At 40.8% G+C, this 15123-nt stretch overlaps 1 protein-coding gene across 2 annotated transcripts; it reads right to left on the bottom strand.

Moving 5' to 3' along the window:
* Nucleotides 1–5725: 5725 nt before the first annotated feature.
* Nucleotides 5726–13600, bottom strand: LOC134846367 (MORN repeat-containing protein 1-like). Of its 2 annotated transcripts, XM_063863686.1 has the most exons (12): nt 13191–13600; nt 12902–12973; nt 11962–12171; nt 11711–11798; nt 11447–11534; nt 10929–11190; nt 10529–10649; nt 10017–10294; nt 8975–9211; nt 8428–8634; nt 8027–8107; nt 5727–6278 (listed from the first exon to the last, which is right to left on the bottom strand). In XM_063863686.1, exons 1-12 carry the CDS (start codon nt 13372–13374, stop codon nt 6166–6168), a joined length of 1941 nt encoding a protein of 646 aa, XP_063719756.1. In that variant the 5' UTR covers nt 13375–13600; the 3' UTR covers nt 5727–6165. The 2 variants fall into 2 exon arrangements, with proteins under 2 accessions (XP_063719757.1, XP_063719756.1); XM_063863687.1 differs by lacking the exon at nt 8428–8634 and having other exon boundaries at nt 5726–6278.
* Nucleotides 13601–15123: the final 1523 nt, after the last annotated feature.

Raw genomic sequence — 15123 nt, 5'->3', positions numbered from 1 at the left:
TCTGAAAATTTGCATGCCCGGCTAAAATCATCTCTATTAGTCACCCACTATTTTTCATAGGGATCGGACCAGTGGTTCCCAATCCGGGGGGGGGGGTTCCAGAATTTTAGCGCTTTCTTCTTATTTTCAATTCTTCGCCCTAGAGGCCAAATTCAAGGTGCAGAGTCCGATTACGATTGTTTGCTCTCAAACTAAGCTTATCTGTCACTGAATTTCATTGCTCTAAGTTCATACAGTCGGCTTACGTTGAAATCAAATTTCACAATTTTCAACCATTTTCATCATAAAATTATCAATTTTACACTCAGGTTTCTATAGCATGTAATACAGTAGAATCACCAATTCTACAATCTTGCCTTCTAGTCTATTATTCTCCCGAATAATGAAAACGTTACTAATAACAAGCCTAAGGTTAACTTACATAACGCTTCATTCCGCTACGCCGTGCTCTCAACACTTGGTCGTTTTTCCCCCTTTTAAAATTTTACCCTTAAAGATTGCGGACCCATCAGTTAGTCCCCGTTAAATAAACAATTATATAGCACAATGAGTAACCTAAGAGGGGACGTAACTGAATTAACTTTAATCTTCATGGTACGATCCAACCCTTTTCTATTCGTAATCATCAATGTTCAAAATCCGCACAAAATCGTTAGGTGGGATCGCACTCAGATAACAAGAAGCACCAACTATATATGAAATGAACAGAAACACTTTATCAAGGAAAGTTTTAACTCACAAACTCGTCGATTCCAAACCTCACAGGTGGTTTCCTTACTCGAGTTGGCCGACCGCCATCATCTGCAGTGCTAATTTCTATCACTGGTTCAGCAGCCATCGGCTCTCCCGGGGGTCTACCTTCCGCCTCACTCGGTAGATTCGCAGGCTCTTCTTCCCTTCTGGCCTTGAGCTCCGTCGCATCGTACGTCTCTATCACATCTTCTTCCCTCCTAGCCACATCCATCATTCGTTGAGGTGGATCAGCAAAGTGTTCGGACATCGCCCTGTTTCGCACATTAATTCCGGGTGGATTCACTTGTTGCTCTTCCGCTTGATTTCTCACAGGCAACAATCTCACTGGTACATCTTTTGGACCTGGGTCATGACTAAAACCCTCCCGGTTGTTCGCCCACAACAACTCATCTTTATCATACATCTCCCGGTCATCGAAGAAACTAACCGACCGATAAGGCGTCGGTCGCTTGCTCGTTGTGGCCCCCTCTGACTCTGGAACCACTGCAGCCATATCTGATCGACCTCCGCCACGAGTCCTTCTCAGTGCTTCCTCTAACGATACTGGCTTGGGGCATCCATTCATGTCGTCGTCTTCAGCTTCGTTATCATGGAGCATATTTACATTGTGACTCTCATAGTTGACTGGCCAACCCTCTGGAATTTCGTCCAGTACATCGCTGGACATATTATTTGTCAGAATTGGTCTATCCCACCGATTCGCTTCCAACTTGTTTTTCCCTCCTGGGTCTGGGGGAACTCGGGGGACCAGCTGGGGAGCCTTATAAAACACTGGTACAACCGATCCTTCCGTAGGCCCCGTCCACAAGTCGTCTCTGCTGAATTCTAACGAACATTTGTACCCTCTCAGTGATCTGAGACCGAGTACCATCTCAGCCTTCAGTTCGGGTACCACCAGAGCCTCGATTTCATCATCGATGACACCTAACTTCAAATTTGTTGTTATGCAACCATCAACAGCGACCTTCTTTCCGTCCGCTGTCTCCAAGTGACCCCTGTACAGTTTTATCTCCGGTCCATCAACAATTTTTCGAGCCTTGTCGCTTCGGATCAAATTCGTTGTGGCCCCCGTGTCCCAATAACGTGTCCATGTTCGTTCCTCCAACGCAAGCATCCACATAGGCTCCGTACGGATCATTCGTCCAATGACTAATACCCACGCACTCGTATGTCATCTTTGTTTGGCGATTGTGGATCGCGCCTGTATCATTCGCATTATCTGTGGTTCGTGGCCGACGCTGCAATATTGTCCTCACATGCTCCCCGTCGAGGATCGAATCACCTTCGCATTTGTCTTCACGCATTCGCTCAGTCTCGATGATCCGTCTGGGATCGTCAACTGTCGCTGTAGGTCGTCTGACACCTCGTTGCTTCTTATATTCGGCCGGAACAAAGCCTCCTTCGAACTCGTCTACTGTCCCGGCCCCTGGTAGTTTAAATGGTTCGCACTTCTTTGGGGACAGCCTTTCGCAATCTGGCCCACCTGTCCACAACAAAAACAAGCACCCTGGGTCCATGGGTTCTTCAAACCGTATCGGCCAGCACCATTGCCCGCACTGTTCTGACTGTTTCCTCCCGACTCGAACAACTGCCTCGACTGGGGAGGAGTCTCCTGTTGGGGTCGGCCATCGGGGTTCGGAGTAGGGGTAAGCGAATTAACTAACTTTCCCATCATAGCCATCATACTCTGCATCTGTGTCATCACATCATCATGTCTCGAGTTCTGAATTTTCAGTTGTTTCGCTAGATCATTCTGCTGCGACCCCTGTCTTTGCACCTGTGTCAAAATCTGATCTAGCCGTTGATCTGTATTTTTCTGCCAAATCGTCAGGTCCGCTCGCAGTTGTTGAGCCCCGCCTGCTTGCAATTCGTCGCCGATAACTCCCGATTCTATCTCTGGAAAATCGTGCATTTCCCGAACAGCATTAGGAAGTCTTCTGTTGCGCAGCCTGGCTGTCCTACTAGCCATCTCTAGTGCTTGGGCTCGAGCCACAGCTTGACCGAAGCTATCGAAATCTTCTCGTAGAAGCAACTCCTGTAGATCCGCATCGAATATCCCATCGATGAACTGCTCACGATTCATATCGTCTCGAATCTGCACTGGCATATTCGCATTCGCTACTTCGCCCACTGATCGCACTCGTCGGGAGAAGTCCCTCAGGTCCTCCCTTTCGCCCTGCATACGGCTTTTGAACTCAGCTCGCGCTGTCGATCGTGTCTGAAACGGCATCATCCTCTGATCGAGCTCGGCCAGCATTCTTCCGAGTGTTGGCTCATCGAACCCGTCAACTTCTTGTCGAAAATGAGCTGGCATAGTCGTGAACTCATCCAATGCCCAGCCTGTCAAACAAGTCGGAAGCACCATCCTGGCCTGCTCATCGTGCCATCGATTGGCATCTGTGACCCAAGCAAAGTGTTTCCTCCAGTCTCGCCAGTTCTGATAACTGCTCGAGGGAAACCGATCTGGTCGTATTGTACCGAATCCAAACACCCCCTGCTGTCTGTCAAGAGCATTCGCCGCTGCCACTGCAGCCTCTGCCATGAGCTGTCTATCCTGTTCATTCATGGTAATCGTCTGTCGATTGTTCGTTCGCACTAATCGTCTCAATCTCACACAAGTCGTTGTTGCAGCTAAAATCCAGAATAACGCCCACCCAGTAGCGCCACTGTAAACGAGGGGGAATTCACAATATCTCTAGGCCGGCTTTTCTCCCTCGTTATCGTTCTTCGCACCGCCGCAATATGTTCCCTTTAGTACTGGGGTCAGTGGGGCAACCGATTCCCAGTACTGTTTACAATCCCAAAAGGGTTAATTTGGTGGTTGGCTTCTCTGTATCGTACTATGCTGCTTGCCCCGTGATCTGTGCTCTTCCGGTTGTATCTCACTCAGTCAATCAATAGTCGATCGCAACAACAATTCCAATAATAAGACTGAATGAAGAAATAAATATAACCAAATACAGAGTAGCCCATAAATGGCTGGAATATAAATCAATCGTTCAGTCAATGGAATGGGTCCGCGATTACTATTCTTTAACCCCCTGCTCCTTGCAGTTCAATTCACGCCTTACCATTAACTAACTAACTAACGTTCTCCTCGAGAACTTCTTTCAATATCGATCGTTCAACAACGATCCCACTATCCTCTAGATAGCCTAACTTATATCCACTAACTAACTAAATCACGTTAACAAGTCTTCCAACTTGTTCCCACTTTACTTTGAGAATAAAGCGACTACCTTAACTCGTAGCCCAAATTGTTCTCTAACTAACTGAAAACCAACTATACTCTATCTCAGTATCAATTGTTCTCACCCGGTTCGGTGGTTGTACCTTAATCGCGTATCGTTATCTTTATTTACTTTCGGTTCGGTCAGAGGCCTACCGTTCCTTATCGCTACTGACATTCACTTAAGTAGCCGCCACTCAGGACTTATCAGCTGAATCAACCATTAGGTCAGCTTTAATTAAACATCGGGGTGCCACTTAGTTAATCAGGACATACTGAGCAAACATTGGGTTCAACTACAAAGTCAGCTCCCAATCGTCTTTGACAAATGACCCCTTGCATGACTTTATTTTAGTTCTTCCTAATTTTTTTCCTTTCCTATGAATTGGGTAGTTCTCACTCAACCGGTAATTTAACTTCCGTGATAATTGAAAAGTTTCCATTTTGGTCATTTTAATTTTATTCCCCTAAGTCCAAGGGCTGGGTAATTCCCTTCCCCGTGTCCGTTTTGATCCGAAAAAACACCACAAGAATTTATTTAATATGCTAGGGTTGTTCATAAAATCTTCATCCCGAAATTCCCATTTCCTCCCATAGCTGTTCCCAATTTTTGTACGGGGCTGTATTTTTACTTGTTTGTCGTTTTATCGAAAGTCCAAGTGGAGTGGGTTAAGCTGACCCCAATGTTTGCTAATTATAATATTATAATCACTTTCGCTCGCGTACAAAGGTCAGAACTAAAAACTCTCAATTTAGGGCCTCCCCTTACCCCCCAGGTGGGTAGGTACCCCTTACGGGTCCTTACAATGCTAATTTATTACTTTTCAGGGGTTTCCGGGGTCTTGGAGTCAAAAATGCCAAATGACCTCTTAGAGGTCATCCGAGGTCAAATGAGGTCAAACGCGTCCAAACGTCTTAATTCCGATGGGAGATCATTCTCAATAAGTTTCATTCTTATCGGACCATCCCTTCCCATATTTTCGAAAATATTGGGTCAATTAACACTTTTCCTTAAAACTGCCATTTTCACCCCATAGGAAGTTCCGGAGAGGATTGGATCACTAGATGTCCCCCTACTGGGTTGGGCCCCCCTTCACATTGGTGCATTAAAATCGCAAGTCAAATATCACTATCAGGTGTTAATAGCCTTATTTAATTTTCACGTGCTAATAGCTTCCGACGTAGCCGCCGGATTGGGTCCAAAAATTGATACATTGTAGGTCTCACCCCAACCTACAATCCCCCCAAGTTTCAGCCTCCTAACAACATCAGGGGTTGAGAAATAACAAAAAGTAGGTTTTGTTTACATAAGGTGTAAAACCGGAAGTAGTAACCGGATGCGTTCAAAATCCCGGTGGTGAACTTCCCTCGCCTAGGGCTACAACATATTGCAACATGAAGTCATTCTGACCACTAGTTACCGGTTTACAAAAAGTGCTAATTGCATTTTCGGAAATCATTATCACTCGCCCCCCAGGGGTCCCAGGAGTCTGAAAATTTGCATGCCCAGCTAAAATCATCTCTCTTAGTCACCCACTATTTTTCATAGGGATCGGACCAGTGGTTCCCAATCCGGGGGGGGGGGGTTTCCAGAATTTTAGCGCTTTCTTCTTATTTTTAATTCTTCGCCCTAGAGGCCAAATTCAAGGTGCAGAGTCCGATTACGATTGTTTGCTCTCAAACTAAGCTTATCTGTCACTGAATTTCATTTCTCTAAGTTCATACAGTCGGCTTACGTTGAAATCAAATTTCACAATTTTCAACCATTTTCATCATAAAATTATCAATTTTACACTCAGGTTTCTATAGCATGTAATACAGTAGAATCACCAATTCTACAAAAAGTATATCATTATCAGCATCAACCTTATAATCTTCAAGTAGATACAATTTCTGCTCAAACTTCCTTTGAATGAAAATTAACACAATTTTCAGATGCCTGCGTTTTGTTCAAATTTTGTTTAGATGTGCAGATGTGCATCTATAATATGTAGGAGCACGTGAAGTCATTGGCACTGAAATAGGATTTCTATTGAACTTAGACAATTTCAGGATGCTAGTTTTTGTGTGTCAGTTTTCTTTAACTTCTGAAATCAATTGTATAGGAGAGATTATACCTCCATGTTAGATTTGTTTTTGGCTGAAAGCTCTGCCAAAATGCATCAGTTTAGAAAATGGACGTTTCAAGGAAGTGTAGGAGTTTTGGCGAGGACATTGATGAGGAGGTAGGCTGGCTCCAGTCTCCTTCCGAGGAAAGGGGGTTCGGTCACATCTTCAATCTTCACTACATACTCACCTGAATCGATTGAGAGAAATGCATTAAAAAAAAGCAAAAGCTCCGGGGCAAAATCTACTAACAGTCAACTCATAGGAAGTTTCAATGTTGCTTCGAGCTTACATAGATTCCGACATTTAATTGCAATTATGTATTTCCTGAGGAAAACAATAAAAATGAAATTTTGTCAGGTCTTCTGGAAATATGAGATATATGCTTTGAGGTGCTGACAATTTGAGCAGACCGTTTTTTTAGCAGACCAATCTTTTAGCAGACTCAAAACAGTTAGCAAGTCAGAAAGCTAACTTCCAACACGGCGTTGGCGATTAGCGATCACTTGCTCCGATGCGCTTCTGTTCGCTGCTATTGTGCGCGATTATCTTTGTTTTGCCGCTAAATTAGATTGTGGGGAGGGTTCTCATGCTAGAAAAAATTCAACCAACCAAATCGCTAAGCGTTCCTATTGGCTTCATGCCAAAATCGAAGTCAATATTAACAAAAAAAGATAACATAATAAGTATAAAAAATAACGATATAATAGGTGCATATCTAATAAATTTACTTTTTGTTTTTCCATTTTTCGTAAATCGGTATTCTTAAAATCAGGGGCTGATTTAGGGGGGGAGGGGGTGAGGGCGGGTGAGGGCAGACGCTCTCCTTCAGGGATTTGACCCCGTGCCGACCCAGAGGTACTATTTTCCAATATCCATTTTTGGTGATGAACCCTAAACATTTACAAAAGGCGCTAACGGCGCAAAAATTTAGCCCGAAAAAGTTTTTTTTTAGTGCTTTGGGAGAGCTCAAAAATTCAATTTGAAAATCCGCACCCCCACTCTCGAGAAAATGCTATATCCGCCCCTGCTTAAAATATTAAATTTGTTCCAATCCACCTTCGATCCGGCATGATTTTCATTTATCTGCATATTATCTAATTGGGCAATATTAACACTAATGGCCTGGATTTATTTGCTTACTTCAAAGTTTTTGCAATTCCCCGAGATTTTTGAATACTCAATTGTGATTGCCTAAAAATGAGCCAAAATAAATTTCAAGCATTCGGTCCTTCCAGCATGAGGGACGCCACCTTAGACTCTGTTTTCGAAGTTGATAGTTTTGTTTGCAAATCGTGAGATAAAATTTAGTTAGTCTGTTAAAAGACTCATTTTTCAGTTTTTATGCTGAAAGATTGGTCTGCTAAACGAGCGGTCCCCATGCTTTGACATTTAAAATTGATATTGGGTTGAATGATTGTTTGGGTTTATTGTTGGTATTACTATGATAGAGTGGTTCTTCGAAAAAGCATTTATAATAGGCAGGTCCCGCATGCATTTCGCATGTTATAATTTTGTAAAATAAATTGTGTAAAAATTATTCATTTCAAAAATCTTGCGAAATATGTTGAATCAATAACTTTTCAGATTAAAAACAGTAATTGCTACATTGTTTATATATTGAAATGTGCTCGTTTCACTTTATTTTACGGTTTAACAACCATTATTGGGTTGATTGATTTGTCATTAAAACCCTCCATTGGCGTTTTTTTTTTAATTTTCAACCTTAAAATGGTGAGGGAGAGGGTTTAAGTTAAAACAAAACATAAAATTTGTTTGAAAATATACTGCGGCATTTTTTCTGAAATGCGAACTCATAATTATTCGACTATTCGAGAGCTCTATGTGTCTATTTCTCAAGGGACCTGGTTATTTTCAAGGGACCACTCTATCATAGTGTATCGTATAGTTTATAAGACTCTCATCGTCTGGTCTCACCTGGTCTGGCACTCTTCTCACACGAGACTGTTCTCCTCAACTCCGCCTCGGTCATTCGGGAATAGTTCAATTCGGTAACTTCTAGAAAAAACCTTGTAATTTGACCGAATTTTCGTTATTAGCAAGAAAAGAATTCGAGAAAACCTTATTTTTTTCGAGGTTATTTTTCTCATACATTTTGAATATTAGACGATGAAAATTCTTTGAAAACTAATTCAACAACACAGTAAGCGGCAAGCAGGTTAATAGAGTTAGAACGAATGCTAAGAATTAGAATTGGTTAAAATAATTTACAATTTTTAGTTATAATGAAATTTAAGAGTTAGAGATCGCGTCAACCCAGTCAAGTTGTCAATGCTATGTGGCATTCGGCTGTTAGAACACTCTCATTTATACCGTACTTGTTCTGTTTTGGACAAAAGGGGTTGTGCTTTTACATTCTGCCTCCCCCTCCCCACTATTATCTTCCTGGGTTTTTTCTTCTACTAGAGGGGGACTAGATGTCCCCTCCATACTACTGTGTCTGATTCCATTGTCGTCTAGACTAGACTCGCTTTCCTCTTCGCCAACTATGGACGAGGTGGGTCTCCGGACCCCAAAGAAGTGGTCTAAAGGGGCACTTCTCAATAATATACTCCTGACACAATTTTCAACCGTTTTTGTAAAATCATCTTCAGGAATAATTTAAAAACGCTGAAAAGCTTCAATGAGCTTCATTTTGTCCTGATGAAAATCTGAACATTGAATGTAAAATTGTATGTATTTGATTGGTAAAAGCTCATTGGAAGTTGCAAACAAACCATGATTCAAAGGAAGTAATCCATATAATAGCGTGATCTAAATAAAACTACAATGAACGCTAGTTTGAAGATAGCTACGTAATCAGTCATATGCAATTGCCCAGAAGCTCTCATCATAAAACTTAGAAAAAACGAAGACCTCACTCACGTTTCTTTGTTGCGACTCCGCCGCCTGTTCCCACCCCCAAAAGGTGAGTGCTGCCCCCTCCTCCCTTGCTGTGTAGCTGGTGCCTCCTCTGTTGGTCCAGGAAGTCCTCCAGGTCATGGGGTCTGTAGCCCAAAGGGGCACAGGGTATCACTAGGGCGGGAAAGCGGGTAGTTCCCTCGGTGATCAGTTGCGTCTGAGCAGATGGCGCAGTCCAGTTATCTCTGTTGGTGCTCCTATCTGATGCAGATGGAAAAAAACATATTTTTTTTAGAAATAAAAGTAGAAAAAAAAACATGTTAGCAATGATTCGAAGAGTTTTTGGACCATCTTATCTATCTTGAAGATTGATGTTTATCGATATGATACCCAGGGGCGGAATTGGAGGGGGGATTTAACCCCCTGCTAACCCAAAGGGTCTCCCTTTGTACTATTTTGAGATATCCGTTTTTGGTGACAGACTCTAAAAAAGTTTTAAGGCGCCTTTGGCGGCATATATACTAATTTTGAGAGGGGGGTATGGAGCGGGCGCCGAAAAAACGCAATTTGCCTGCCTGTTTTTTTTTAAATTTTGCCTGCGACGCAGAAATTTTGCCCAAAACAGGTTTTTTTAGTGCTTTGGGAGAGCTTGCAAAATCAATTTGATCGACCGGAAAAAATGTCGACAAAATTTTTTTACCCCACCCCCCTTGAGAACATCCTAGATCCACCCCTGGCGATAACTCAAGTTATGATGATAATTTACAAAAATCAACAGAATTTAATTGAAATTTGTGAAATGAGCTTGTCAACTCAATGCGCAAAAAAATAAATGAAACACAGAACAAAAATAGTAACAGAACTTAAAAGTAGCAACAAAATCAAACTGAATTATGATCATTATGGTAATTGATATTCCGATTACCTTACCCATGATTACATTTTTTCGTCGTGTTTTTTGAAACTTTTGCAGCTTCATCCGAAGTTCTTCAAATGAAAAAGTTTATTCTTTTTCTGTTTTCGGCTTAATTGTAACTCTAGAATTTAAGAAATTTGACATGTTTACTTGAATCTTGATTGAGAGTATCCTCATTTTTCCCTTGGTTTCCCAAAAGAGCGTCAGCTGCCATTCCTGCAATACAACTCTGCACCGATTCAGACATAGAAGCCCGAGGCAAGGCCAGATTGGGACCATTATTGTGTTCCACTGTTTTGTTGTCGGTGGCATTTACTACTGTGGTTTTTCTGTTCTGGTTCTGCTGACTGAGGTGGCTGCCCACTGCCCTGTCCACCTCCTTCATGAACTCCAGTAGGTCTGTGATTGGATGAGATACTGCAGCATAGCTGCAATGTACAGATGTTCAATGCTGCTGAACGCATGAAAAAATTACATAATGACAAAAATGTGTCTTAGTTTTGACAAAAAAGTTTGTTTAAAACGCTTCACGACACACTACGAGCTAAATTTTTTGCAACGTCGACCTGTTTTAATGAGTTTTCCCCCTTCAATACAAAGTAAAAAAAATACCAGAAAAATTCAATTACCAAAATAAGGAAGATTTATGCGCTGATACTTACACAGGAGTGTTTTCCACAGGTAGCTCAGTCTGCTGTACAATTTCTAGCAATGGCTCCTTGTAATCAGGGGGCGCAGGGATGTGTTTGTAGAGAGCCTTGGCTGCTATCTGAAGGCCACCCACTGAAGTTAACCAAATTTAAAACCCAGCTCGAAAGGTCTCCTCCAGAAACCTCATATACGGGTCGTATAAATGACCTCACAGAAAATCTCTCAGCCTTTTCAATCATTCAACCGAATATTTAAAAACATAATTACATCTTTGCGTCATCTTAAGTATTCATATTTCTGTTATTATTATGAATTGAAGCAAGTGTAAAATGCTTTACATGTAGATTAATTTACCTTAACAATACTGTAAATGGGTGCAAACCTGATTTTTAAGCAGCAATTGTAACATACCTTGGGTGACGACCTGGTCTTCGCTGCTGACCACAACTACCTCAATACTGAATGCCTCCCCCTGTGCCACTGAGATAGCAGTCAGTCCATCCTCAGAAGTAGACACATTGAGAGTGCTGTTGCTGCTGTCTGGCGGGATGGAGATACTGAGTTTGACTGGGTTGCAGCTGGGCACATGGTAACACCACAACCCACTGTATGTCGCCCCTGAACTGTCTCGCAACTCACCCTCTCCGTTGTATTTGTCACACCTCCACTGTCCCTACAATGTGAAATGACAAGTTATTCACGAGAGAGAGAGAAAGAGAGAGAGAGTATGAATAAACCATCATCGGTGTTAATACACACAAGTGACATGATTCAAAGTTGATCATGATGTGGGAAAACATTTCACAAAAAAATGCTTTACAAATTTTTCATGCAGTTCTCGATAAAAAACTAACACTAGCACCCCGAATGAGCTGAATCTAACATATATTGGTAATTTTCAAGACTAATAGGAAAATATGTGCTCTCACTTCGTATGTGGTGCCGTTGCTGAACTGCAGTTTCCCATGTCCCTGCTTCTTCCCCTGCACCCAGTACCCACTGAACACGTCCCCATTCCTTCAAACAGCAGCAGAAAAATTGCACGAACTGTTCTTTATTCCAATTGATCGTTATAACTAATCTATAATTACAAAAATTGGCGTAAAATTAGTGAACTCATTTTATGAAATTAGTTTTAGTTTTTATCACACTTTGACACTATGAATCAGCTTGTTCCATACACTGATACAAACTTGTAATTGTAGGTTCCGTCACCATGACAAAGGTTGCTGTGGAACTGTCCCTCGTAAGTTCCCTTGTCACAACTCAACACACCAAAACCTAAACAAAATTGTTGACAAAAGTCTAAGAGCAAATTTGTTTCGTCTGTGCTTATGCTCTTTTTTATACAGATCAATGCAGATGTTTTTGATGTCAATGATGCAAATTTATGCGCCCCAGTTTGCACTTTGTAGAGTACTCTTCTTTTTGTTGCAGAATTTACCCTCGCGTTTGTTGCTCTCGAACTGTCCGTGGTAAGTGGACCCATCACTGTACTCCACTTGCCCCTCCCCGTGACACTCCCCGCAGGAGAAGTCCCCCGTGTACCTCCTCCCGTCACTGGCGAAGAACCTAGTGCCCCTGCCCACTATCTCCCCGTTGAGGAAATTGCCCTCGTAGTAGCTCCCATCTCGCATGATCAACTTACCATGACCTACAATGGATAAGAGCATGATAACAATCGACAGTTAGAAGCACATCATTAACTGGATGATTTCTGTAGCTTAAGAAAATCAACAAAACTACACAGGGGCGCATTTAGGGGGGGGGGGTTGTTGCTGTGGGCGGGGTTTTGCATGCGTTCCCACTTTCAGCGATTCAACCCCCTCACCAACCAAAGGGTCCACCACCTCCCACCAATCAAAGGATCCACCCTTTGTCAATATTTTATGGCATCAATTTCGGCCGACCAACCAACGGTAAATAATTTTCAAAAAATGCATTTGACGCCATTATATATCAATTTTGAATGGGAGCGCGCGCCAAAAAATGCATTTTTTTGGGTCAAAAATTTTCAAATATTGTCATTTTTTGACAACAGCATTTTGACCTATTTTTCGAAAATAGCAGAATGCTTAGTGTAAACAGGGTCTTGTTCTTGTTTGTTCTGGGAGCGCCCGGAAAATCAAATTGGTCGACCTGCAAAAGTCAGCCTCCCCTTGATAAAGTCCTAGATTGGCCCTGAACCTACACAAAGGAAACTATCGAAGAAGTGTGAACCTACACAAAGGAAACTATCGAAGACCAGGAACCTTCTGGCACCAAACATTTTATCACGCTTCTAATTAATTTGAAACTATTCTAAGCTTTAAATTGCTCGTTTTTGCAGCTAAAAAACTCGACAAAAAGCTCAAAGCCTGAAACAAGATTGAGTTTGAGCTTACCATGTTTCTTGCCGTCCTTCCACTCTCCCTCGTACCTGAAGAAGTTGTTCGGATACACGTACACTCCGAAGCCTTAAATATATTACCACTTAGATAACTGACAAAAGAGAAAAAAGTAATAGATTATTTTAGAAAAACAGAACGACATTGAATAAAAAGTTTCAAACTCCATTTACAACTTGACTGGTCAGTTCAATAAAAATATCTTAATACATGAACTACATTTTTAAAACACTATTGTCAAAAGTTGATCTATTGCACCGTTCTGTCAGTCGAAATATTTTCTTACCGCTTCGATAGTTGGCGTCTTTCTCCCCCCTGTACATGCGATGTGCTGGTGTGACCCCCAGGGTAACAGGGACAGCCCCCTTGCTGCTTCCACTCTCTGACTTTGAATCAGTCTGTACAATTTCTAAATCTTCCCTGGCGCTGACATCAGAGGTACTATTTCCATCACACCCATTCACTGTCATTTTAATTGCACCCAATTTGGCTTTGTTTGATTTGGAAGTAAAAACAAGGCAGTACTACTCCTGTTTGGAGTTCAGTAGTCTAAAAGATCTGCATGTAGTCTGCTATATTTGCGTAATCATGACGTTTTGCTCTGAGTGTACATGTTTTGATACGTTAAACAGAAGAAAAAACAGACAAACGTGTTTAAATCTACACGTGAGTTTCAGACAAGCTATAGATAATTTCTTCATTGCTTAAACGTTTTTTTTTGCAATACAGCTCAGCAGGTGCAATATATTAAACATTTTTAGTTTTTAAGGCAGTGCATGCAATTTTTTTTCAAATAAGACTCATTCCATATGGCATTGATTCTTTGTTTGCTTAATATAATCGGCCGGAAAATTATTTAGAGCCAATAATCATCTCCCTTCCCCAATTGGTACTATATAAGACACAAAACGTAGGCTAACTATTCTTTTTTGTAAGGCTAGAACATAAAACTGAATTATATGGCTAATGACTCCAACAAAAACATTTTTTTTTCGATCAAAAACTTCCGAAGAGTGCCCACCAAGTTTTTTTGACGCGTTTTATCATAAATTTTTTTCTGACGCTCGAATTAATGGCCAAGTTTAAGTCTTACTACAAATAATCATCGTAATGTTGCGAGTGATTTATCAACTTGAAGCCCCTCAGTGCTGATTCAAACGACATGTTAAAATATTCAAAAAGTTGTACCTGTGTCGAGAAAAACCGATTTGAAATTTCAATTCGGTCTAATTCGAGTGAATGAAGCAAGCGAGCAGGCTTATCGTAGAATAATAAACTATAAGATTTTAAGTTTTTTATTGTCTTTTTTAGAATAAAAAATTTCAAAAACTCAAATTAGTTTCTCCAAAAAACATTGAAACTTTCTGCAAAAAAAAAATTTTCATTTTATTTTTGTTGTTTTTTCTATCATTTTTTGGCAAAAAAATGTTGCCCGATTTGCCTATTTTACTGTAACAGTCAATTATGTCTTAATTTTAGGCTTTTGTCAAATCCTTTCATCACACAACGCGCAAAAATAACTCTTTTATGAAAAAAGCACGAAAATTTTTTTAAGTATTGTTTTAAGAATATGTTCGTAACAATCTGTGCTACTTGCACAGCAACCGGCTATCCTTTTTCATTAAAAAAGGTCTCGAACAACAAAAAACATAATTCCGTACTTTTCTTTGTTTTGCTAATTGATTGTGCAGTGATTTTAATCTAATTCAGAACATTTGATTTAGAATGTTTCAGTGCTTTCAATCTAGTTGAGAAGCTTAACCTAAACTCGTTTGAATTTTGAACTCAATTGCAAAAATTTGATTCTTTTTTAATATGAAAAAAACTAGTCAAAACACCCTGTCAAACATTAAATTCACTTAAAATTGAAACCAAAATTTAACAAGACTGCTCGTATCAGGGCGAAGCCCTGAAAGTTCCGACTGCCTTTCAAGGTCTATGGAGCATTAATAAGATGAAAATATTCAAAGTAATAAACAAAATCATTTTGTTTTTGAAATTTGAGATTTTATGTAAAAACATCCCCCCACACGTCATATTAAGTACAAAGTGATAGATTTTGCGCCTATTAACAAATCAATTATGGCAAATAAGCTTCCTTGAACCAATTTGGAACAACTTCTAAGACAGATTAAATCTCGCTTACGCGTTAATAGCCTTGAACATCCAAGTAATTCAGACAACCCTGGTGATTTCGTGGAGAAAAATGTACTGCATGA

This window comes from Symsagittifera roscoffensis, chromosome 5 (genome assembly GCF_963678635.1).
Source record: "Symsagittifera roscoffensis chromosome 5, txSymRosc1.1, whole genome shotgun sequence".
NCBI classification, from domain to species: domain Eukaryota; kingdom Metazoa; phylum Xenacoelomorpha; order Acoela; family Convolutidae; genus Symsagittifera; species Symsagittifera roscoffensis.
Note: the sequence above shows the minus strand (reverse complement) of the source record. Positions and strands in the feature narration are given on the sequence as shown.